Genomic DNA, 26,229 nt, shown 5'->3' on the forward strand with positions numbered 1-26,229 from the left:
AATGCTTTCTTTAAAGCGTGGAGATGTTTAGGTTTGCTTCTGTAGTAGTGAAGGACGCGTATAGGTTTGTTTTGATTGACAGTAGGGATGAGCAATACATCTAAAAATATCTCGGGGGGTCATGTGTTTGCGTATTTGATCTGAAGCCAAGTAAAAGTAAAATATGTTAAACTTCAAAAACGTTCAAAAATCGAATTCTAAAAACTCACTGAGCAGCAACAGGCCACCCATCAGAGAGATGCATGAGTAGAGGTACGGCAGATAGAACTCCCACAAATCTAGAACGAAAGCACAGTAAAACACAAATCAATCCACAATTAAACACACACACGCAAACACAACAATAACAGCTTAAAGTGATACCGTAGAGCGACTCCATGCTGGCGTCATCATTGTCGATGAGAGCGGACGCCACCCACACGATGCCCAGGATGAGGAGACCCAACAGAAAGAGCATGACAAAAGTCTCCAGCACACGAGCCTTAATGCCCTGAAAGCAACAAATACTCTTTAGCATCTATTCATGCCTTTGCCCACACACAGATCACCAGGTGTAAATGAGGCTCTAATTGGAAATTTAGCACTGCAAGCCCCAGGACTCCCCTATAGCACAGACTCGGTTCACTTCTTCCCCATCTACACAAACGCAAACACAACAATAGGTCAACCAGACGCACACAGAAACAAACGACTTGACCTCTCTCTCTCTTTTATTCACTCACACACACTTATATGAACAGTTATTAGCATGTCCGGTCAGAGTTTGTGGCTGAAATGAAAAAGGTGGCTGCTACTGTCTGAGATCCAGTCCAGAGGCTCATCTGGAAACTATTAGGAGTTTCATTAGCGCATTTTCCGGGTCAGTAAGTACCTTATGTGTGGCGCTTAACTCCACTACCGCATTTACTTGTGCCCTGACAACACAGACATTCACGTTGCGAGTGTTTATAATCTTAACAACAACAGTCTGATCATCCTCACACATCCCATAAAAAACGGATACTCTATTAAATCACCTGCAAACATAAACGTGTACAACATTTGGAAGCAGCACAGTAATCCAGAACCTAAACGTCTGATTCATGCTGTTAAAATGCATCTCAACACACACACACTATCACTTTCAGTCAAGTCATGAATGATTTTCTTGTGTCTACAACGCCTTATTCTCTTTTAATAAATCTGTCTCTGTATCTGTCTTTAGGGCACTTTGAATATGCATTTGTATTTTACAGCAATCGTAATATTAATAGAATCTAGAGCACCTCCAAGTGACTTCATGATGAACAACATCAAACTCCTCTCAATGGATTTCTAAACCATTAACATATGAAACGTCAATGGCTGAATGTCCAAAAAAATCTAAACAGGATAACTTTGGGAAACAACAATAACAGTGTTCTAGATGCAAAGAATGTGTTACCGCCCTCTCACATTTTTGCAAGCATGACAATGCTAGAAAACAAATAAAATGGAGACAGAGATGTGGCAGTGAAGCCAGTGACGGGGCAAGCTGTTCTACTCATGCCCGGCTAAAAGTAAGCACTGCTTAATATAGTAACTCTTAAAATATTCAGCATCTAGTCCTTTTACACACATACACACAATCTCTTCTTCTCTATCCCTTTCACACACACACTGCAGCGTGCTCTAATCAGACTGCTGTTAATACAAGGATAACTTTCCAGAAATGTCTGTGTGTGAGACACATGAAAATGGATAGAAATAGATAGAACAGAGTCTTTGGATTTATGCATGTTCTCTCTGACCAATACACATGCACAGTCAGTTAGGGTCACAAACAGCTCTCTCTCGTTTGCAAATATTGCTGTATGTGTAAGAAGTATGTGTTAATGCCTTGGTGCTAAACAAGGGCATCTATGTGAAGGCGTTTTGATGCACTTGGAATGCATCATTTCTATAAAAAGACATCTTTTGAACATTACACATCAAACATTAAGGTTGAGCGATTTTTACTCACTTTAAAGGGACAGTTCAACCAAAAATAAAAGTTCTGTTATTATTTACTCACCCTCAAGCTGCAAATCGGAATACATTTCTTTCTTCCGATGAACTCTAGGAAATATATTTAAGAATGCTCATATCCAAACAGTTCCTGGCCACTATTGACTACCATAGTAGGAAAAATGACAATGCTAGTCAAAAGTGCTCCAGAACGGTTTGCTGTCCTACATTCTTCAAAATATCTTCTTTTGTGCTCAACAGAACAAAGACATTTTATACAGATTTGGAACAACTCAAGGGTGAGTTTCAGTTTTTGGGTGTCCCTTTAAGGCTTTGAAAGGAAGCAGACAAATATACATTAAAAAAATTATTATTATTAAAATAAGGTTGTTTAATCAAAGAAAATTAGAAATGGACTGAAAAGAAATAAGAAAAAAATTCTGAAAGAGCTCTTTGGTTGACCGCCAAAATTATCTTGTTTCAAAACAGACAAATTAAGTAAAACACATTCTTCAACACACTGTAGAGTAGACATACCCAGACTATTTCCCCGTCCACTACGATTTTACCTCCATGAACCACTAACTTCCATCAATAAAAGCTCACCATAAACAGTAGTTGTTACCTTCTCTTTAAGCCTACTACACAGAGAGCAGTGTCAGAGACACAAAACAGAGCACAGTCCATGCAAGGGACATGAATCACTGCATATCAACACACACAGGCCATTGATGTGTCATTCTGACTAATACGTTAGAAGCCCATCAAAAAAAGAAAAGAAAAAAAACAGGATATATGACTTGAGGAAAGGACTTCAGTACTTTTGAAGTTTGTGGGCGTTTCATTTTCTTTTTATCCCTCGTCCTACAGTGTCACCAGCTTTTTCTTGTTAGTATGAGGTGTCTAACAAATAGGACCTTTGAGAAAAGCTTCCGAACTAATCTGGCGTTTGTCAAGAACACAAACAGCCATCTCTCGCAGGACATTTTCAAAGCATGACAATTACAGATCACTCCAAAATAAATATTGATGAGAAACATTATATTTTGGTGTGTTGTTAAACGAACAGTTCACCCAAAAATGAAAATTCTGTTTTTACTCGCTGTCAAGTTTTTTCTTTGTTCTGCTAAACACGATATATTTTGAAGATATTTTGAAGAATGTAGGAAAGCAAACAGTTCAGGGACTTTTGACATAAAACGAGCTTTCAGTACAATTAAACTAATACTTCTTTCTGTACCCAGAACAGTTCAGTACGTTCACAAGCACATTCACTCGAATGCTTGCTTGCATTCAAGAAACATCTCAAAAATGCAAGAAACATCTTAACACATAGAAACATTCGCACTTTTCTATGGAGGCCATTAACCAATCCAGTGTTGCGATTTATTTCCTTTTCCTGTCAAAATAGAGAAACTCATACGTTGTCATAGAAACGGGCACAGAATGGGGTGCAGGCAGAGTAAATACGCAGTGTCACGGCCTCAGCAAGCAAAGCCTGGGAGCGAGAATCACATCTCAAAAATAAATATTAGTCCGACAGGCTACAAAGGAAAAGACTGACAGACAAAAGCGCACACACACATACACGCAGAAGGACATTCACCCAAAAATTTTAATTCGGTCCTCATTTACTCAGCCTCTTGTCATTTCAAACCTTTATTCTTTCTTCCGCAGAATACAAAAGAAGACATTCTGAGGAAAGTTGATAACCGAACAGCACTGGTCCCCATTCACTTCTACTGTATGGACACAAAACCAATGCAAGTGAATGGGGCCAGTTAACAACATTCTTCAAAATATCTTCTTTTGTGTTTTGTGGAAGAAAGTCATACAGGTCTGAAATGACAAGAGGGTGAGTAAATGATGACAAACTTTTTATTTTTGAGTGAACTATCACTTATAATAATTTAAGATATAAAGTTTAGCATCTTGGAGGTTCATGTAATTCCTATTGAGCCAGATAACGGAGCTGTATGTAATAATTTTACTGTATTTAATCAAAACAATACCTTAACATGTTCGTAGACATTTAGGAGACATGCCAAGTTCATATATTGGTTTGTCCAAAAAACAATGCTATAGCCAGTTATTCCACTCTGAAATGTGCCTTCAGTGCCGGAATGTCTGTTTTTGTTTTGGTCCGTGTGACCCCGCCCACTGACGATTTACCCACTAGTGTATTTCGACAGCTCGGTTGCCAATTGGCGACAATCACAGCGTATTGCAGCAAACAAACAATCTGGGTCAGAGATAGTAGTTTCCACCCTTTCCGGTACTATTACGTTGCAAACTTAGAAAGAATTACTATATTATTTTACAACTTAGGAGGAGTAATATACAATTTTATTACGGTTGTTTAAACGTGACAGCAATATGGCCCGTAAATGCGACCTCCGGAGGACGCAACCTCTGAAACGAGCTGCTGATTGAGTTATATTTGCAAACAACAAAACCACTGCAAATGTTTCAATTATCAGATAAACTTAGTGTAAGAGTTGATGCTTTCCATTACACTCCTGTAAGGCCGTTTTCAGATTGGGCTCGGTTGCTGTGGTCCGAACTTCAGTGCGATTGTTCCCCCCGCAGCGTTGGTTTGGTTTCACACTCAACTTGATTCTGTCGAACCCTGGTGCTTTGCGTTTGACTTACGTCATCAAAAATGTGCACACCGATGACAGAAAACGGATCAATATATTGTGCTTTTATTAATTTGGTGCTATTATGCGCAGCAGAGTAAATTATATTTGGGTTTACTGTATGCGCGTTGCATGCAGACGGCTTCCTGCTGCTTGCAAACAGACTATTTTGAGGAAAAAGTGGATTACCATTGACCTGCTGCTCTGATTCCACTCACAACACAGAAATACGATGCAGGCTCACTCTTGCTCAAATCCAAGGTAAGTTATCAACACTATCATCTCTTATGAATTAATTGTGCTTTATTGAAGGAAATACATCGGAATCAGCTTAAAGGAGCAGGACCGGGTTCGGTAGCCAGGTGCGCACCCGGGTTAGATTGACAGCTTTCACATTAGCGATTTGTCATGCGAACCACGCCCCGTTCCGAACTAAACTTCAAGTGTGAAAGCGACCTAAGTGCCTGGCAACTCCTGTGAGCGTCGAGTCTGAGAAGGTGGAGGGGTGGGGAAAAACCCTCGCAAATATTTTGAATTTGGACTGCGATACCAAGCTCAACCACTATGTGTCAATGTTACATACGGCTCCTTTAAGTGAAGATCACATGCATATGAAGATAATAACTAGCAGGACTCAATGGTCAGGTTCCCATGCACATGGTGAAGAGTTAAAAGGCCACCTGAGAGGTTTAGATAACACTTATTAAAACATAACCCTGCCATCTGTTGGATAAAATCAGAATTGCAGGCTGAGGTGAACTACATACTGCCCATCCAATGCGGCATTTAAATTATTTTATTTTTCAACTATGGCTTTCTGCCCAAACAGCATACACAGAACGCTACAGTGCCATGAAAAAAACAATTCACACACACTTTTCTTCACCACAGTGTGTTATGCGTAGCATATTATAGTGGGTTTTGTTTATTACATTGATGAAGTACTAACACAAACACTGGCCTGTAAAAAGCACCAGTTACAGCTCACAAAAGCTTTTAACAAACTCCCCAGTTTCATTTCCTCCAGTTACTGACTGTAATGTGCCATATATACGTGCCTGTTTAAGCATCTAATGTGGAGACTGGCACAAGCAGGTCATTTGACTTTATACTTAAAAAGAAAACATGAAATCTTGGTTTTATGGCCTTCTGTGGTTGACGACTTAACCCGTCTCGGCACCAGCAGGGGGCTTTAATACAAGCAGCAGTTTCTGATCATTTCCTCCTTTCGCTAGTCGCGCGCACGCACACACGCTCCGCCGACCATTCCGAGACGTGTAGGCCAACATAAAGCAGTGCTTCCCTGTCTTCCGTGTTTCTGGTTGATCAATGGCCAGAAACAGTCGCGGTGCAAACGAGAGAAAATGAAGCAGTACGCCTCACTGCCGTACAAATGAGCGTAGCCCTCATAAACTACAGTAGCAACTAATCTTTATGTAGCGTTGCCAAGAGGGACATAAACCAGGGGCGACCTCAAACTGTGACAAGAGCAAGACCTGATGAATTCCCTCCCACCATTTTGAGCTGCGGATTCTATTGTGACTGCACGGCACTTGCTGGTTTTATGCTCTCTCAGGGCAGCGGTAACAGCCATTCTTTGAGCGGCTAATGACATAAGGTTGAACGAGCTGTGGAATTAACATTGTTCCGCCTTTGAAGTTTTATCTTTTCCTAGGGTGAGGGAGTGACCTGAATTGCAAGGGTCACACATAAAACAGCGTGTGTGTGGGGATGCATGAGTAAGTGCGCAAACCTTGGTGTGCATCCAAGGTGAGGAGCAGCACTTTGCATCACAAAATGAACACAAACAAAACGTAGTTTGATTAGCCTGAATTCATAAACTACAATGAATCAATGAAATTGAAAAAAAAAGCATGTCACGTCTCCTTAAACATCATTTACTGTATACACATTCATTTAAACACAAAAACCTGAGCTTGCACACACACAGAAAGACCCCTTATGGCTCAATAAACAGTGTTTGTTGGTTAACTCTGGTTTGGTGATACAATTTAAAAAAATTAAAACGAGACGGTGTGAGAAACTGAATTTAATTCAGATTTATACCTTTTTTGAACCTGCGAAGCCCTCAGACTCCAGGAAGAAATAGGCAAAAGGCATCAGTACAAAAAGACAGAGATTGGAGAAGAGGGACACAAGGTTCCACAGGCCTAAAGAGAAAGGAAGCAATCCATTGATATCATTAATTCACCAATAATATTATATAGTTACAGTATTTAAAGAACACTTCGTAAAACAAGTCATCAACATACGTGATATAATACGAAATAACAGTTGCTGATGATTTAATAACTTATCAAACTTTAGTGTAAATCAAGAGTGTTTTTTTTTTCTTAACATTTTATATGTAAAACAACTACAAACAAAAGCTAACAGGTAAGTACTGTATATCAGAAACCAAGCTGCAAATATTACAAACACTGACACCACCTTGTGGCCATGACTAAGAAAATACTGAACAAACTCTATTTTTTTGTTTTGTTGGAAAAACAACATAACCATCTCGTTTGTATTAAAACACACAATAGAATTGACAAAAGAACCCGTGCTGAACTCAACACTTTACAAAACTACAGTTGGGAAATGCCAGACACAACCAAAGATGTGAAACCAAGAGGAAAGAGCTAATACTGACCGTGGATGAGTGATTCATTGAGCCACTGTATGTAGTAGTTTTTGGGAAGGGAGAGTAGGATCTCATTACTGATCATAGAGAATGGCAAAAGGAGGACGGCCCCTCCAGAAACTGCCAGTGTGAATGTACACAGGTACATGCTGCATTAAAAAAAAGAAAATTAAGCAAGAGATGAGAGGCAGAGAAAAGAAATGGAATAAGGGAAAGAAATAAATGAAAAGAGTAAAGTTTGAAAGGGAAAGCAAAGTTTGAACAGTTTGTAAAATTACTGTTGTTGTACAGTATTATGTTTATGACTTCTTAAATCATCTTTTGTATTTGATTAGTTGTTACATAAGAAAATACAAGCGATTATTAGCATGGAGGAGGATTATAATTTTTATGGACACATAATAAATTATAGCCTTAATTATTATGCCATGTATGGTAAGAAAAACTCACGATATTCTGTTGACAATGGCATCCTCGTCTTCCTGGTCATCTGTTGACATAAGAGAGCAACATTAAACAGAGAGAATGCTGGAAACTGCTGAGTTGCACATAATAAAAAACAGTTCCTAAAGCAATATGTTAAAACTACAGTTTAACAAGAGTCTTTTTTTGCAAACATGAATGATTGTTTTTGAGTCTAGCCAGCAATGCGAAAAAGTAGTGTTGGTCTGTGTCTTGGTATTATATTGTATTGATGGTGTGACAATGTCTATTCAAGAAAAGTGCCTGTCAGCTTTACTGTGTTGTCCTTTAACACAAATAGCACCTGATGCAAATGACGACATGTTCAAACAATCAGATTAGATCTGACAGATGGTTTAATAAGTATAAAGCGCCACCTCTGTTCATTTACCTGAAAGCTACATGAAAACAATACTGGATCATCATAAATCACAACCACAAGAATAGACCTTTATAATAAACCATCCAGATGGTGGAAGGCGAGGTAGTGGGGGGGAATAAAAGAAAAAGGCGCAAGAGAGAGAAAGTATAGGAGAGCACCTCTGATTTAATTATATTATACATTCCCCTAACTGATTTTTTTCGTCAAAAATAATTTTTCAGTGCCATGAAAGAGCCTACATGAGGAATGAGGTCATATGGCTTCGCATATGCTTCACAATAACTTCTCAGGTCATTTATTTAGAGACACGAGGCTCATTTCTTTTGGAACCAATGCTTTCCATGGGGGTAAGCTGACGTTAGCCAAGCTACTTGTTGGAGGTGACCTGCTCAAGCACTCAAATCCTCATAAAATGATTTGTGTTCGGCAGGCTGAAGGTGGCACTGTGGTATAGCATGGTGTGCTGGACAACTGTAAGCTAAAGTTAAGGTGATATAAAAGATGTACACTTGCACAAACAATACGACAAAGGAAATATTAAAGTCACCTATGGAATTTAATGTAACCAAATTTAAGGAGCACACATTTAAGGAGCAGGACAGTATAAAGCTAATAATAAGTGTTAATATTGCAAACTTATCTATAACACCAATAAGAAAATTGAAAATCAATGCAAGGTTTTAATAGGTTTTCTCCTATAGTCCTGTAGCAATTATTATACAATTTCATTTATATGTTGACCGAAAACAGGATCGGATGAGTCATTCTTACCGCTTTTCCTCTTGTACCGGGTGATGATGCAGTTTGACACAATATACAGTACTGCAAACAAGAGGAAGCAGACCTAAAAACAGACAGAGTGAAAATGTGTTACAGATTCCAAACAGTACAATTCTGCAAACAAGCTTTCAGAAGAAACTTAACAAGATATTGTGGAAAACAAAAGGAGAAATACTGTGCTGCTCACTTATCTATGGGTATTTACAATGAATGGGAGCTAAAGCTTTCAAGCTTCCAAAAGGATGCAAAAGCGCCATAAAATATCATAAATGTGTTCCGACCGTATTAAACATACATTACGATTATATATTACAAATCTTCTGAAGCTGAAAGTTGACTGACAGTGGCTGAAAGTCATTGTTGAGTCAATATGGCCTAGCTAATCTTCACACATCTACAAGAGAAGTAAATATGTCATATTAGTAAACAAATTATTCTTTTAAGTCAGATTTTTCATTTTTGCTGAACTATTGTTAGTGAATTATTCAATCCAAAGTGTGACTTTTTACTGCCGATTTTACACCCAGAAATCCACTCTAACTGAAACCAATCTCTAATATTTTCAGAAGCAACAGCCAAATGGAATTGTAAAGTACAACCTCATCATAAAATGCTATACCTGCAATATAGAAAGCTGCAGCCATGTTATATGGCATGAATCAGCAGACAGTGTCCAGGGTATTTTGAGACGACAGACTGATGGATGTGTATTTGAAAACATGCTGGTAATGCTTAAACCTTGGCTTTACTCACATTACACCTTGATTGTAGCCCAACAGAATTACAAAAAACTATTAACAAATGTGAGAACAAAATTATGCCCCCCACCATAATAAATCTATAATGTGATTAAAGAAATAGTTCACCGAAATATGATCGTTCGCGCTATCTCAAAGGTGTACTGTATGACTTCCTTTCTTCAGCTGAACACCAAGTGTGTATATCCATAACTTCGTACAACTCAAGCTAATTGTATACCATCCAACTTAAAGGGATAGTTCACCCAAAAATGAATATTCTGTCATGAATTACTCACTCTCTAGTTGTTCCAAAACTATATAAATGGCTTTGTTTGGTTAAACAAAGAGAAAGAAATTTGAAAGGTCCCAGTTCTTGCACCCCATTGACTACCAGTAGGAAAAATTACAAATGGAAGTCAAAAGTGCCCCAGAACTGTTTGCTGTCCTACACTCTTCAAAATATCTTCTTTTGTGTTCGACAGAACAAAAAATACTGTACAGTTTTCCTACTATGGTAGTCAATGGGGTCTAAGATCTGTTTGGTTACAAGCATTCTTCCAAATATCTTTCAGTGTGTTCATCAGAACAAAGAAATGTATACAGATTTGGACCAACTTGAGGGTGAGTAAATGATGACAGAATTTTTACTTTTGGGTGAACTATCCCTCCATTGCCTATCATACAATTTAGATATGTGCACATAACCACAGCATCAAAAAATATATCTTCATGTCACAGGCTCTCTTCAAACTAACTTTTTCATCAAATTAAATTACTAAATAAATGCCATTCCACAGAATTAATACATTTATTAATGATGTGAATATATTGACGACAACATTCCAAGACAGGCCAGATAGCCCTAATGCATTCATTCGTGATATTGAATCACTTGCAAATCATACAATCCATTCATCTACGATACATGAGAACAGGTTTGCCTACGCAGGAGAGAGAAACACATATCCAGACACCCAAAATAAAACCTGCAATGCTCATATGTTCACCAGCAACAGTCAACAAGCTGTCAGTACAGAACAGTTACCGGTGACCCGCATAAACAGTTAACAGATCAGCATGCCGTAACCTTGATTCTTTACCATAGTACAGTATTAGTAATGTCAGCAGTGTTCAATACAGCAGTATTCGTGACATTACTAACACATGACAAATCCACACAACCACATTATAAGACATGACAAATCCACACAACCAACGTTTTACTATCGTTTATGAAATGCAAATGCTACTGAACAAAATAGTTCATGAGCACAATATTTGTAGCTAACTACAAGCTAACGGGCTAACTGGCCTAGCCTAACTCAAATATAACACGGTTTTGCTGAAATTATCTATCTCATTTCTCTACACCTATTATGTAATTATAATAAAAAACAGTAGGTGATACATTTGACATAAAACAAAGAATACAGTACGCAAACATGCTCATTGTGTCGCGTACTCTCTGTACTCACGATGTACTCGCGCACTTGGCTGTGGAAATTCTGTTCTCTGATTGTCACATCGTCTTCTTCCATACTTCATATTGCAGAAACACCTTTATTAGATACGCATATTTGTGGCGAATCCATTCACTGTACGAGAAACTGTCTCAATGAGATAAGCAGTGCAGTCTGAACTCAGCGCCAAATAAACGACCAAAACACTCAAAATACATTGCGTCATCATCCCGCGACAATCATCCGGGGTGTAAAACAAAGCCGCTATCGTGGCTTAAAAAGCTTAAACAAGAGACCGTATTTTTTCAGTCCCTCTCCGACCTCTATAAATTTATGTTAGAGTCTCTTTCTTTTTAGTGTCTATTCCTTGAATTCTTTCCCCCATGGTTTTGTTATTGTATTGTTTATTATATAACTTATTATTATTGTTTTTGTGTGTGTTTGTTTGTAAATTATGATTTTGTCTAATATTATGCATACAAATGATAGACACTGATGCTGTACCTAAATTGTTTTGTAAAATTGATTTGAATTTGTATATTTATTATAGCAATAAAAAGACCACATTTGGTTTGTGAAGAAATCGTGTTTGTCCGCTAATCTTGAAATTGTTTTACACTGATATCACATTTTCGTTGGCTTTCATATTTCACCAGTTAAAATAAGGCTATTGAATTTGAATGACTATTGTGATGACAATGCTATACACTTTCCATAAATCTTACACTGCGCATGCAAATCTGTTTCTTGAATAAAGTTTGATTTGATGCATTTCTTCGCTTCGAATTCTTATTTTCAGAATCATCTGGTAAAGTTATGGAACATAAATAAGGTTACAAGATATAGTCATTTCAGCACTTCAGGAACAGACAGCGACATGGGTGCCTTCGAATTGAATTTTATGGAAAAGCCAAAGCCCGTAGAAAAGGAACGAGCGTTTGAAGCTCACAGATGGCGCCACCCAGCGGCCACAGCTATACAATGCCTCTTCGTGTATTGCTTTTTCTGTTGTAGAAGAGGCCAGGATTGTCGCCGACTCTAAGATATATCCAGCTGGTAGCGGATTCGTGATTAATAAACTGTCAGTAATGCCGTAATGCATAAAACGTTGTCACTGTATGTTTCACTGTTTTAAAGCCGTTTTTATATTCCAGTCCAGTAGAGGGCAGTAAAACAGCTAAATGTTTTTTTCAACTAGCACACAGCCAACGAAGAACGACATCAATGGCTACCTCCAGCTTGCACATGCGTTACTGTTCAGAGCTTTTTTTGTGGAATGTTTTTATTATTTGTAGGGTGTAAGCACGTAGCCATCCACAAAAAATAAACGTTATATGCACAGTCTGATCAATTTAAGTGATTTGAAATGAAGACAAAGGCGCAACGCAGGAGCAAAGGAAAAGGTGGACTTAAAAGGCAAAATGGTAAACTTCAGGAATTCAGAGATACCGTTGATAACTTTGTCAAGAGCAAGGGAGGTTTCGATGAAAATAAACACGACAAAAGAGCAACATTCATAAAAAGGAAAAGTAGAAAGGTGCTACGCAGAGAAACGCGTAAGTCAAAGAAAGCCAGGAAGAAATGCCACTACATGGGTTTGTCATTTAACGTTCCTAACCAGAGCGAGGAACCCGCTCCTAAAACGACTGAAAAAGGGACAAAGTCGGGAAACTCGGGCGTAAAGCCAACCGGAAATCTTAAAACTGCCAGTCATGGACCACAGGAGACAAACGACGACAACGTTGTTACTAAAGATGTAGAAGCGAAGTCTAAACGAAAAGTCCACTTTTCCGAAGATGTGCCAAAGCAGAGAAAAAAGTCCAAACTAGAAGAGGGCAGAAAGCGGGCTCTAAAGGAAGCAAATATAGAAGAGGATAAAGAAATCAAAAGATTAGAGAAACGCCTAGGTTTTAATAAAAGAAAAAAGAAAAATACTCTTCCTCAGTCATTCACCAACGATGGACTTGATTATATTTTAGGAATTCTTGAGCCTGGAGCATCTGCAACGGGCCTGTATGAGAGTGATGAAGAAATGGACATTGATAAAGCAAAAGATAACTTTAATGGGTTGGAAGATAGTGAGGGGGAAACGACAGATGATGAGAAAAAAGATGACAGTGAGGGGGACAATGACACTGCTTCAGAGGAAGTAGATGAAGAGGTCGACCCACAACTGGAAGATGTGGAGGATCTAGAGGACAGAGCACAGCTAGATGAGGATGAAGAGGAGGCAGAGGATGATGAAGAACAGAGTGACACAGATGCATCAGAGGCAAATGATGATGGAGAGGAAGTTGAATCTGAACAAAGGCCACCTGACAGCAAAGAGCCAGTATGTCATACTAAATCTGTATCCATTTCATTTATTGCTATTTTGAGATCTAGCCTTTACTTTTCTTGTTTCTTCAGTCTATTGCTTACTGTCCACAACATTTTAAACGTTGGTCATGGTTTTATAACCTGATGCTCCGTGCTGATTTTGTCTTCTAGAATCCATCTTCAGTTGCAAAGTATGTTCCACCTCACCTGCGAGAAGCCGCTGATAGCAAACGCAAAGTTGAACTGGAGAAACTGAAACGCAGCGTGAAAGGTCTGATAAACAGGTAAGACCTCAGCCACAGCATGCTGCTGTAAGGGCTGTCACAATTATTAAATAATCAGCTCATCATAATTATTTGACATAATCTCAATTATTTCAGATACCCGCAATAATTGTAAATCCATAGAAAACAAGTGTGATCTGCAGCATTTTACATCCACCGTCCTTGATCTGTACTCACTGTTACGTTCGAATGAAATTTCTTCATCATTTGAGTTCAAATCAGATTTGTTGCCCATGCATGTATTAGACACGTAAAATTGCAAAAATTAAAGTGTCGGAACAAAAGATGCATTCTATCTAAAAGCGAATGCTCACCCAGACCTGCCTGAAACGCCTCGTGTAACCACACCCCCACAAATCCACGACAGTTCGTGGTATGATTTGACCAAGACCGCCCAAATGTATACGCAAGTAATGTGGGCGTACATGTCAGTACAATTGCTTTGGAACCTGAAGTTCCAAATATGGTAAGAGGTGTTACATTTCCGTCACACGCTTGCAGTATTCGACCAATCACTACGCACTGGTGAACTGGCCAATCATAGCACACCTCGCTTTTCAGATCGATGAGCTTTGTAAAAAATCTGCACGTTTCAGAGAGGCGGGGCAAAGAGGAGATACAAACATGCACGGTATGTGGAAAATACAGCGTTTTTGAACCTTAAATCATGTATACACATTGCATTACATCTAAAACAAAGGATAATATTTGATTTAGCCGTGTCATATGACCCCTTTAATCACCATAATCACAATTATTTAAAAGACAATCAATCATCAGCCAAATTGCATAATCGTGACAGCCCTAGCTGTTGTCATTTTAAAAATCAATGCTGATCATTAAAATGTAGGCAACATGTCATAGTTGTCTGCTTGATAAGTTTGCCCTCTGCTTGGCAGGTTGAGTCAGCCCAATATGGCCTCCATCAGCAGTCAGCTTGAAGAACTGTACATGAGCACCAGCAGAAAGGACATGAATGATACCCTCACTGACATTCTGCTGGCTGCCTGTGTCACCCCTACTCTCATGCCTGAAAGGTTGCTTTCACTATAATGGATTAATACATTTTAACATTACATTTTGGATCGCTCATATACAGCAAAACCATACAGCAATTTATTCATGTTAACTATATCTACCAGGCTTCTGATGGAGCACATACTTCTCGTCAGCATTCTTCACCATACTGTTGGCTTGGAGGTATCGAATGAAGTTGACTTTTATGTTCATTATTGTTAGTCTTAGTAGTAATTGTTAGTCTTTCTGTCATAGTATGCAGGTATGGTTTGTGCCAGGTCATTTCTCATTCTCTTGGTTTTCTCAAAGGTCGGAGCTCATTTTCTGGAGACTGTGGTTCGCCGGTTTGATAAAACCTACGGTGACGATGCTACTATAGACAAGGAATGTGACAACTTGGTGTGCATAATTGCCCACCTCTATAACTTTCACGTGGTCCACGCTCTCTTGGTCTTTGACATTTTGAAGAAGCTGGTAACACGTTTCAGCTCCAAGGACATCGAACTAGTTCTGCTGGTCTTGAAGAACGTTGGTTTTGTCCTGAGGAAAGATGACCCGCTAGCCCTCAAAGAGCTAATCTCTGAAGCTCAGCGGAAAGCCAGTGCTGAAGGGGAACATTTTCAGGACCAAACAAGAGTAAGACCGTACACAATTCCTTAATTTCATTCTATTTTCAAAGTTGCTTTGGATAAAACCATCAGCTGAATGTGTAAATGTAGATAATTTGATGAATTGTAAAGCAGAGCATTTAATGTTAACTAACTTAAATATGGAAAATGTTTAACTGAAACACAATGGAAAACAACAGTTTTGTTACTACTATCTGGGTTTATGTGTCATATGTAGGCCTAAAAATGCATAATTGTAAATTGGAAGAAGTGTTTTTATTACATAAATTGATGCTAGATTTGTGGTTTGTTGATTTTCCTGTCAGATTCGGTTTATGTTGGAGACTATGCTGGCCTTGAAGAACAACGACATGCGGAAGATTCCTGGTTATGACCCTGAACCTGTGGAAAAATTAAAGAAACTGCAGAGGACTTTGGTAAGAAAATTCTCATCATTTATGTTATTATGTTTTTTACAGTGTTGAGGTGCACACAGAACACAGAGTTGTAAACTAGTTTATAAAATTGTCAAAATAATAGTTTTGAACCTTGAATTAAATATTTATTTTTGCATTGTATCATTAAACAATGTCCACTAGGGGTCAGACTAACTCTATAGTTTGGCATGTGATTCAGCTCTGTGATTCAACAGAAACAGTGAATGTTTGTCACCTACAGGGTTGGGAATCGTTTCAATTTTATCGATTCTGATTCCAATTCTGATTCTGCTTATCGATTTCGATTCTTATCGATTCCCAGTTTCGATTCCACAGTTGAAGTAAACATTTAGATATGAACCTGTATGGTCATTTAGCCTGCTTATTGACTTGTTTGCAAAATATATTTATATATTTCTGAGCACCGTTTTGTGTATATTTACACATAGAAACACACCTTTTCTGATTTATTACAATTTGTATTATCATAGTTGAACTACATCATGGTTAAACTGCAGTTACTATAATACAACTATGGTTAATTTGTGATTTCTGTGCTTTTAATGCAAATTCTATAGCTAAACTATGCTCACTATAGTAAAAAATATCGATAATTTTCATAAGGGCTTTTATTGAGATATCAGCAGATCATGCAACGCATGTACTTTTCTGAAAATATGCACACAGGAATTGATAAGAGGAATTCAAATTTTAATCTCAAGTATCCGATTCCTATTCCTTTCGATTCCGATCCGATTCCTAGCCTTTCGATTCCGATTCCAAATTGGAATTGATTTTCGATTCCCAACCCTACCTACGTGTTTACAGAGCTGCCAGTGTATTTCAGCTGTCACTGTTATACTCTTCATAGATTCACAGCAGTGCTAGCGGCAGTGATGTAAAGCTGAGAGTTTCACTAGAGAACGTACTAGATGCTGATCGTGTTGGCCGCTGGTGGATTGTGGGATCTTCCTGGAGTGGAGCACCTATGATTGATGATCATGGCAACAAGACGAGCACCCAGCCCACCACAGGGAAACAAGTACGAAAAATTTGAAAATGACTCAAAAAGGCTTTGGTTTATTTAGAAAGTTTTCATCAGTACGCTAAAAATGAATGTACTATTATAACATTAAAGGCAAAAATGTTAAACCTGAGAAATTTGTTTTGTAATATTTTGTGCTTTCATTGGCTTTAAATGGGGCAAGGTCCAGATTGTCATGGTTTTCTCTTTGTGAATTTGCAGTATAGCGCAAAGATCTTGGAGCTTGCACGCAAACAAAGAATGAACACAGACATCAGGAGAAACATTTTCTGTGTTCTTATGTCAAGTGAAGACTATTTGGATGCCTTTGAGAAACTTCTAAGGTTTGTTTAGTTGAGTTCTGTTTATCATTCAAAATTAGCAAAGGGCTCACATTTAATTGCAAGTAGTTAGTGCAATCTGCAAAGGTGGTTGTTTAGATGACATTTGATTTCAAAACATATACTGTGTAAAATGAGTTGGTATTAACACTTCTTCTGTAATGGCATGTCAAATGTCAAGTGTTACTGTAAGGTTAGATTCAAAATATTCCTCAATTCAGACTGTTAATTCTTTTGTTAGGTTAGGTTTGAAGGACCAGCAGGAGCGGGAAATTGTTCATGTTCTGATGGACTGCTGCCTTCAGGAGAAAAGCTTTAACAGATTCTATGCAGTTTTGGGAGAGAAATTTTGCTCACATGACCGACGGTTTCAGGTAGAGTGGAAAAGCTCTAGTCTCGTTTCACTTCAGTCTATGTCTTTTGTGCACAAAAAATGACGCTCAACCAGAGATCATTCAGATTATTTTGACTAAATAGTTTAAACCTGAAGTTATTGTATTAGTTAATTTAGCTGTGGTCGCTATTAACATTATTATTATAGTTTACAATAAGCCTATTATTATACACTGAAATGTATTTTATAAATGTTATAGTGTGAACAAGTGTTGTTGTTAGTCAATTTGCATTTTGCTTTGTACTTTGCAGTGCCATTCAAATGATAAATAGCATCAGCAATACGCTGTTTTTATATACAAATATTACTAATATATAATCCTGTTAACAGTATAGTAGCTGGTAACTGTTTACCGTATGTGAATTTCAAGTGAAATCTATTTAAACTAAACTCTTCTTCTATTCCTTAGATGACCTTTCAGTTCAGTTTATGGGATAAATTCAGAGACTTGGCAAACCTTTCCAGCTCGTCCTTCAGTAATCTGGTCCAGTTGGTCACACATTTTGTACAGAGAAAATGTCTCTCTCTTTCTATTCTTAAGGTAATCAGTTAACCATCTTTAACTACTAGAGTTAATTTTATGTAATATGTATTTACATCCTCTGTTTAAATTATTTGCTTATTAGTTAGACAATGCCTTAACTTTCTCTGTTTTTATTTTATTTTATAAGGCTATAGAGTTTGGGGCGCTAGACAAGCCCAAAGTCAAATTCCTAAAGCAGATTCTCTTAAAACTCCTTAAAGAAACCGAGCCAGAGGACCTTGTGAACATATTTGGCAGGTGAGTGTTTTTTTGACTATGAGTATAATGTTTAAGAAGGTTTATAGGTTTAATAATGCTGATTTTGATTTCCTGTTATTACATTTTCACATTAATAAATAATACACATTTGTGTTTAAATCCAGTTTTGTTGTAAACCAATCAACTTGATGTTAACTAAATATAAAAAAAGAGTTAAAGAACATGATGTGCAATACAGCTGTGTGTGGCCAAGTCAGTATCTGCCTGTGTCTCTACCATTGTGTGTCAGGATCTCTGGAATTCCTAAGCTGGGAATGCTTCGGGAAGGCTTGAAGCTTTTCATCAGTCATTTTTTGCTCCGAAATACTCAAACACAAGAACCAGCTGAGCAAGCCAAGGTACTTCTAGACAGAGCCGAGGTCGCCACCAAAGCCATGGAGGCCCTGGAGGCCAAACTTAAGCTGTAGAGCTGTATGAGCACTAGCATACAATAATAACAAACTATGTTTCTGTGCTTGTGAAATGTGCACAGATGTGTGTGAAACATTTGAATATGTTATGAATGTTTCCTGTTTGACATTGAGACACATGCCAATTGTTGACATGGTAATAAATTTTATCTTTAGAGATTGAGAATTGAGATATTTACTGATTTTGACATTTTTGTCAATTTTAAACATTGCCTCTTATTCAAACAACTGTTTTCAAAGTATTTTTAAAGTTTCGTACATCTTAGTCTCAACTTATTTACACCAGTGTTTCTAAACAATTTCAGAAAGCTTTTATTAATAACTACTGGATATATATAAATAACCAATTTTATCAAATATAATAATACCATTTTGCTTTAAAAGAAAAGTATAGAAAAAAAGTTACACTTTTTGTTTAATATATACTTTAAATTGTATACATTATTATACAGTGACAGGAATAGATGTGTAGACGTATTGCTTTTTTATTTGCAGACCTGAGAATGAAAAGTATAAATTAGTTATTATTTGATCTTATTGAACCTGAATTGTTTTTAATACAGTAGCAAGTCTTGACAAAAAAAATTGTTCCTCATTTAAACACTTCAATGTGTAACAAACATTAACAAAAAGCTCATTTTGATGGCTTTCTGTAGTAGCCTATATAAAATAAAATATTAATAGTATTAATAATAACTAATAAAGTTCAATTAAGAGTTTTCACTCATAGATGCATTGCTAGTTCAGAGGAGTTCAGCAGGGCTTCGGATGTGACTGATCTAGCATAGCATAGCATAGCAGAGGGCAGATGTTACATTTGATGCTCACGGTTCATTCATTAGCAACATCGTCATTACTGACATCAATCCACAGCATGGAGCGATCAGAGGAATGATTTTCTGTCATCTAGGGTCAGGCAGCGGAAACATGACCCTTCAGCTCTGTGAGAATCAAGAAAAAGCCCCAGAGGCGTAAAGTAAATCAAAATTTTCTTCTGTTTAGATCCTTGAATCAACTAGTACCTGACTCTGAAAAAGTTGAAAGAGCTAACTGTTCAATAATATTTACTAGGCCTGATTGATTAAACTTTATCAAATACTTCAGTGTCAAATCAAATACACTGTCAAATTAGAACCCCTTATACAAAAGCATCAGTCTGGCAGTTTTTCTCACAGGCTTAGAGCTGGAAAAGAGAGGGTTACCTACAGGTGGCCCGCTTTTCCACCCTTTGACAAAGACAACATTGTCACCATGTGTGAGGAAAAGCATATAATGGAGGACCAGCCCACTAAGATACACATAGGTGATTGTAAACAGTATGCGTTTTTAGTGGCTATTGTCTGCCTTTGTGAGACCATGGTTGATACTGACCCTAGTTTGAACTGGCAATAGGAAGCAAAGTTGCCTTTGAACTGATAACACTACATAGAATTTCTCTACAGACAACCAACGCATATACAGTATATGAAAATGTTTTTTAATGATGACTATGTTGCCTTATTCTTCCTTTTAAAGCCAGATATACTATCTTGCCTTTTGAACAAATTAAAGTGTCGATTTTAAATTAATTTCCTCTATATGTTCAGTCTCACCTTACACAGTCATCTTCTGTTTGCTGGTTGCTTTCCCGATCGTTAGGTGGTGGTAGTAGGACTGATAAGGTTTAGTTCTTCACACTTACGCAGCTGGGTAAACGTACAGGTAAGGTAAATTAGGCTTTAAATCAGCAACTTAACAGTAAATTGGCTGCTAACTGGCCACATTCATTTTGTATTACACACTCTTTACGTCATGTTGTATTCTGCATTGCATTCGATAGAAAGTAAATCATTATGCAACTTTAAAATAAACGTATAAAAGACATAACTAAGTAAAATTGGATGCTTTAATAAATACACATTCTTAAAAAATTGATAATTCAGCATTTCTGTGTTGACCTTTCAAGTGTATTGTTTGATTGGATAACATAATATTTCTCCGTAATAATTTTACACTATTCTATTCCGTTACTAACTGGGACACAAATTTAGAGAGGGTTAGGACATAACACACATTTTATATTGTGATAGAATAAAATATATACTGGAAAATACTATATTATCAAACCATATACACATATACACTTCACAGCAATGCCAGAAGAACCATTTTTGGTTCTATAAAGAACCATTCAGACAAAGGTTCTTTAAAGAACCATCTTTTTCTTACTTTTTTATAATCTGAAGAACCTTTTTTCGCCACAAATAGAAAGGTTCTTCAGATTAAGCTTCTTTATGGAACCAAACGGTTCTTTTGAAGCACCTTTTTTAAGAGTGTACTTGAATTATCCAGAAGATATAAATTGGTGGGGTTTTTTGATCATAATGTGTATCCACTGAAACAGGTACACCTAATTTTGCTTAAATAGGCTATGCCTTACTGTTAAGAAAATATACTACAAACTGCATTTACATGTGGGAGCCACGGTTTAAAGCAAAGATGCTTACTATTTCTTAAACATTTTTTTAAAGTCCTGCTGAAAACTCTTATGAAATTATATCAGATTAGTTCAGGTCAACATTGTTTTTTGAACAATTAAGGGGTGTTGGTTGTGAAGAATTAGTTAACAAAATTTACAGCTTATTATGCTAAATGTGAACTATGCATGAAAAAACATTTTTTCCTCTAAAAAATATGGAGGGCCCCTTTGAAAAAAACCTGCAAGTGCCCTACTATATGAAACAGTGGGAGCTTTTCAGCTCACATTCAGTGTCTGAATAGAGAGTTCTCATGGCCCTGGACTGATAGGATTGGATGGTGATTATATTTAAATGTCCTCTAATTGATTCGAAGAAGCTCCTTGGCAAAGACCAGATGGATCTCTGGGTTTATTACCCAATAAAGCATGTCGTTATTAATAAAGGAGGAAATGCACTTATGCGAAATAGACCTCAATTAGATTGCCCATTAAAATAGTCTTGAGGAAGAGTAATCCAACACACTCTCCTTTCTTTATCATTTTCATTTCATGTCCTTCCTAAGTGCACGTTCTCAGCATTTACCTAATGCGATGGAATAATTTTCTCCCCGAGGAGTTGCGCGTTTCTGTCACATTCACTAAATAAACTTCGTGCTAAATAAATTAACATTATGGCCCGGTTTCACAGACACAGTTTATCTTAAACCAGGACTATGCTTTATAGTTAAATTAAGATATCTATGTAGCTTTATAAAAATGCCTTGGAATAATACATTACTACATCTCGAGACAAAACAATGGCACTGATATATTTTTAGATATTTCTGGGCAAGTTATATTCACTTAAGACAGGTCACACATTCATTTTAGTCTGGGATAGCCTTAAGCCTGGTTTGTGAAACCGGACCAAAGTGTCTTAAAATGATCACTAAGGTCGATTGAATTCAATTAATTCGTTTTGAACTGAAATATAAAGGACATGGCACCTTTAAATAGTCTCTGATGATAGATGGACTTTGTCTCAGTGGTTCATTATTGGGTGCCCATTGCTGCTGTGGTGAGAAATGTTTCGCCATATTCGAGTATGCTTAGTCGCACATTTGCACGGATATGAGAGCTCTATAAACAGCGATTCCCATGACCCGAGCATGCCACTGACAACAGAGACCGCTTCAGATCCAGCCTGTTTCTTAAGGTATTCTACTTCTGAATGGCAAGGAAACCGTCGAGTTTACATCTGGGATAGGCCTACACGAGTTACAAATAAAATAGACGAAAAATATTGGAAACAAAAATAATTTTATTCACAACGCTTGAACAATACACATAAACAATAATTTACATGCATTTTAAAAGCAATTCCGTTATAAATACATTGTATAAAAATAAACAGATCACATATGGTTCTGGTCGTAGATGAGTGGCGAAACGACACCAGGTTTTTCATCCCACGGGTTCAGAAAAACTGTGACGCAGTGGTTATCGAAGAGAAACATCTTGCCGATGCTATTTATTACTGATAGGCCTACTTATCTATTTTGCCCGGGGTAATGCTATTTTATCTCATGCTCTGCAAACAGGTTGTAGAAGTTCACCATCAGAAGAGGAATCCAGTCAATGATCGGATGTGAACAAACAGCTCGCCGACATCAGCATGCCTGAACAGTTCTCTGATTTCCGCAATGACTGCAGGATGATAAAACATGCAAATCACAAACTGCGCGAATGAGTCTTTAACGTAAACGAAAAGTCTCATGGTTGTGGACTCATATCGCTCGTATTGGTTCGTTCGTCGTCGGAGGAGCAATCAGATGAATGCAACATATAGTTATCCCCTTCTTCGTCGTCACTGTCCCTAAAGTCCCGTATTCTGTTGCTTTTTCCCGAGCCTGCCTTCTGATAATCCTTCTGCTCCAGTCCATCCATTTTGTCCTGATTTCCTTTACCTTTCTGTTTCTCGGCCTCCTGAGCGGCTTGTTCTTTAGCCTTTTTACTGCGCTTCCATTTCATACGCCTGTTCTGAAACCAAATTTTCACCTGAAAATAAAAACAATAATAATCAAAACATTTAGGCCTAGGCCTATTTAAAAAATTGAGCAATCGACTATGGCATTATTCAATTTTACTGAGGTTAACAACCCCTAATTAAACTTGTTTTTTTACGCATATTTTTTAATAATAATAATAGAATATAGATTTTTATTGCAGTGTGTTACGAGAATACGACGGAAAATGTCGGTTTACCTGTGTCTCTGTTAACATTAATGATGTGGCCACTTCAAAACGTTTGGGTCTGGAGAGATATTTATTCAACTTAAACTGATGCTCAAGTTCAAGGAGCTGCTGGCTTGTGAACGCTGTTCTTGGTCTTCTGCACTTGCCGAGTAAATTTGACTGCGCCTGGCCTGCAAAATATAAAAATAGAGATATAGCTACATTTTAAATGATAAAAATGACAAATAAATATATATGTTACACATACAAATTTATATAGCCTACAAATATCAAGTTTACACCACTGCAAAAAAGGAAAATAACAATAACTTTATTGTAAACGTCTGTTTGTAGCTATTGTGAAGCTTTCTTTTTTTTTACGTAGGCCATTATAGCTATATGTATATACCAATATACTGTACTGAAGCAGTCATAAAGGATTGTTTATACAAAATGTGTTAAATTTGCAAAAAATTGAAAACTCTAATTTTTAAAAAGCATTCCGAATCACACATAGGCTCTATGTGCCACGGCATTGTCAGTACATCTGGTAACATTTCCACACTATCTGATTTGTTTGGGAGAGGTTCGAGAAAATCTGCAGAGGAGCAGAGGAACAGAGAGACAGTGTCTCTGCAGTGTACACAGTTGGCAGGCTGCGGTTTTAACACTCGTCCGCCACTTTCCCTCTGTCCATTATCTGTTCATTTTACATTAACTTCTCTTTGAAAGAGAGGGTTCGTTCGGTCTCGGTGTAGAAAAAAATGGGCTCCATTACTGAACCTGCAAACGCAGGTTGCATGGCTGTGTGATCCATAACACCGAACAAGCGCACGAAATAAAAAAAGCTCTGTCATTCAAACCACATACCGTGGAATAAAAATAGAATAGCAACGAATAAACACTATAAAATATTCATGAATATTTATATGCATGAAGTGATGAGCCTATAAAATAAGTGATAAGCACACCATTGCCATAAATTACAAAATAAAATCACAAGGGAAAACGCTACATATTATTACTTTATAATCTTTATAATTTTATTGTCCCACATGCCACATTTATGTTCACAATATTATAATTTTAAGGGTAACTTACCACCAAAGTCTCCCATTTTTGGCAGCATCATTCCCGCAGTTGAGACCCTCAGCCAATGATCGAGCTGAAAGGAGCTGGCGGTGAGTTTAAGCGGGTCGTTTGGGTGATGGTGATGCGACCCGTGCGGATAGGAATAGGACAGGGCAGGGTGCTGACCAAGCGCTGCGGTTGAATAAGTGTACATTGGATGGCCATAGAGTGTCTGAGGAGGAATTCCCGTGCTGCTCTGAGGGTGTAGTCCCACCATGCCTGAATGTGGAGAGTTAAAAAACCCCGGTTTGGGAATCAAGCCGCAAGACGATATCCTGGGGGGAGACGGGGTATCAGTCCGTAGTATTTCGGAGTTTGTGTCCGACGCCTGGACACTTTCGGAAGATGAAATGGAAGAGGTGGCCAAAGAGGTGACCAGCGCAAGCGGCGAGGTCTGCACTTTTGGTGGGTCAACAGCCAGAAGCGCATCGATGCGAAAGTTTTTAGATTTCTCCATCTGGCCCACCTCACAAACAGATTAACGCGTTGTTCGAAGCAGAAAAAGCTGTCACGAGTGTCACCGTTCCTCTCCTTAAAGTTATGATCTTGGCCAAGGTGTGCAAGCCAGAAGTCCACTTGTCAACAGCTGCGCGAGAGGGTGTGGATTGCTCGTTCACGTCATCCTTGTGAAAGTCCTATTGGGCAGTGATTTCGATGCGCTTAGTAGAGAGAGTTCAACACCTATTCCTCGAGAATAAAAAATGTTCTCGCTTAATTTGTGGAAGTTGAGAATGCGTGCCTAAAAGAAACTCATGTAGCCACACTTTATTTTTTACAACATAATTAGAATTTGAATAAATGTTTGGAGAAAATGCAGCTTTGTATGCTGAAAGATGTGCCCTCATTATTAAAGTTAATAAACTTTCCCATTACAGAATACATAAAGGCATTTTCATTTGATCCTAAAAAATGGTTATATCACCTTTTGAATGTTCTCCACGTTGCTATGCAAATGTATTAGCATGCACGTTTTACAATAAATGTGCGAAACATTTCCATAAAGAACCTTTATCATTCGCAAAAACTTTCTGTTAAACAAAATGATCTTTTTAAGAACCACTAACGTAAAAGTTCATTTGGAGAACCAAAAATGGTTCTTCTATTAGTGTAAGTATAACAAATAAGTATGGCTGTTCATGCCTAATAATAAATGTATGCTCATACAAATGGGATTCATGTAGGCAGACAATCTCTTGAGCTATTTTAAAACTACAAAGATAATGCTCAAACCTTGTTGCCGAATGATAAACTTCAATTACGACATTTTTTTAAATACGAGCAGATCAACAAATATATTTTTAATTTGAGTAATTCTCCTTACCAAAGTTTGGGAATTTAAAGAGTTGGTTGGGGGCTTCATATTGTCATATAGGCTATATTATAATTTATATGTATAAATATATTTATATTATATTAATTACGCATTTCACATTTAGTCTAATTAAGACCTTTAAACCATATGTTTGTAATTTTTACAAACATTGTTTAATAATCAAAACATTAAATAAACGGGAAGAGTGGCAAAAGTACTTTTGATTACCCCTGGCGAAAATGTAGAGGGGAAAAATAGTGCAACAATATGACAAATGATATTAAATGTTGTCAATGAACGGATCTCGCTCTTTAAATCTAAACTCTTTAATTATTTTAGTCAGCTGTACATCAACAATAAGGAAATAGCAGATATGTGTCCCGTTTTGGGATATTTTCCTCTT

General features: G+C 37.5%; 3 protein-coding genes across 3 annotated transcripts in view; 1 reads left to right on the top strand and 2 right to left on the bottom strand.

Annotated features, from left to right (window-relative positions):
* lmbr1 (limb development membrane protein 1) overlaps positions 1 to 11,301 on the bottom strand; it is a 31,093-nt gene extending 19,792 nt beyond the window's left edge. Inside the window, exons 1-7 of the mRNA XM_057331292.1 lie at positions 11,091 to 11,301; positions 8,867 to 8,939; positions 7,702 to 7,741; positions 7,261 to 7,400; positions 6,672 to 6,775; positions 364 to 490; positions 210 to 278 (exon numbers count right to left, since the gene is read on the bottom strand). Coding sequence (XP_057187275.1) covers positions 210 to 278; positions 364 to 490; positions 6,672 to 6,775; positions 7,261 to 7,400; positions 7,702 to 7,741; positions 8,867 to 8,939; positions 11,091 to 11,153 — 616 coding nt within the window. The 5' untranslated portion in view covers positions 11,154 to 11,301. The remainder of the gene's footprint in view (positions 1 to 209; positions 279 to 363; positions 491 to 6,671; positions 6,776 to 7,260; positions 7,401 to 7,701; positions 7,742 to 8,866; positions 8,940 to 11,090) is intronic.
* A 989-nt stretch (positions 11,302 to 12,290) lies between these two features.
* nom1 (nucleolar protein with MIF4G domain 1) lies at positions 12,291 to 18,881 on the top strand. The gene is made up of 12 exons (XM_057335767.1): positions 12,291 to 13,407; positions 13,566 to 13,678; positions 14,578 to 14,715; positions 14,821 to 14,878; positions 15,005 to 15,331; positions 15,630 to 15,740; positions 16,612 to 16,782; positions 16,987 to 17,108; positions 17,347 to 17,479; positions 17,909 to 18,040; positions 18,171 to 18,280; positions 18,531 to 18,881. The coding sequence occupies exons 1-12, from the start codon at positions 12,442 to 12,444 to the stop codon at positions 18,706 to 18,708; spliced, it is 2,559 nt and encodes an 852-aa protein (XP_057191750.1). The 5' UTR covers positions 12,291 to 12,441; the 3' UTR covers positions 18,709 to 18,881.
* A 4,002-nt stretch (positions 18,882 to 22,883) lies between these two features.
* mnx1 (motor neuron and pancreas homeobox 1) lies at positions 22,884 to 24,971 on the bottom strand. The gene is made up of 3 exons (XM_057346805.1): positions 24,485 to 24,971; positions 23,414 to 23,574; positions 22,884 to 23,206 (listed from the first exon to the last, which is right to left on the bottom strand). The coding sequence occupies exons 1-3, from the start codon at positions 24,969 to 24,971 to the stop codon at positions 22,922 to 22,924; spliced, it is 933 nt and encodes a 310-aa protein (XP_057202788.1). The 3' UTR covers positions 22,884 to 22,921.
* Positions 24,972 to 26,229: the final 1,258 nt, after the last annotated feature.

Source organism: Triplophysa rosa, linkage group LG1 (assembly GCF_024868665.1).
Source record: "Triplophysa rosa linkage group LG1, Trosa_1v2, whole genome shotgun sequence".
Lineage (NCBI taxonomy): Eukaryota > Metazoa > Chordata > Actinopteri > Cypriniformes > Nemacheilidae > Triplophysa > Triplophysa rosa.

What these genes read in the sequence shown, in the direction of transcription:
- nom1 (XM_057335767.1), top strand. Translation starts at nt 12,442, where the DNA reads ATGAAGACAAAGGCGCAACGCAGGAGCAAAGGAAAAGGTGGACTTAAA. An exon ending in ATTTTCAGGACCAAACAAGA is followed by an intron (nt 15,332 to 15,629) that starts GTAAGACCGTAC and finishes TTTTCCTGTCAG; the next exon opens with ATTCGGTTTATGTTGGAGAC. An exon ending in TCTCTCTTTCTATTCTTAAG is followed by an intron (nt 18,041 to 18,170) that starts GTAATCAGTTAA and finishes TTATTTTATAAG; the next exon opens with GCTATAGAGTTTGGGGCGCT.
- mnx1 (XM_057346805.1), bottom strand. Translation starts at nt 24,971, where the DNA reads ATGGAGAAATCTAAAAACTTTCGCATCGATGCGCTTCTGGCTGTTGAC. An exon ending in AAAAATGGGAGACTTTGGTG is followed by an intron (nt 23,575 to 24,484) that starts GTAAGTTACCCT and finishes TATATTTTGCAG; the next exon opens with GCCAGGCGCAGTCAAATTTA. An exon ending in TAATGTTAACAGAGACACAG is followed by an intron (nt 23,207 to 23,413) that starts GTAAACCGACAT and finishes TTTTATTTTCAG; the next exon opens with GTGAAAATTTGGTTTCAGAA.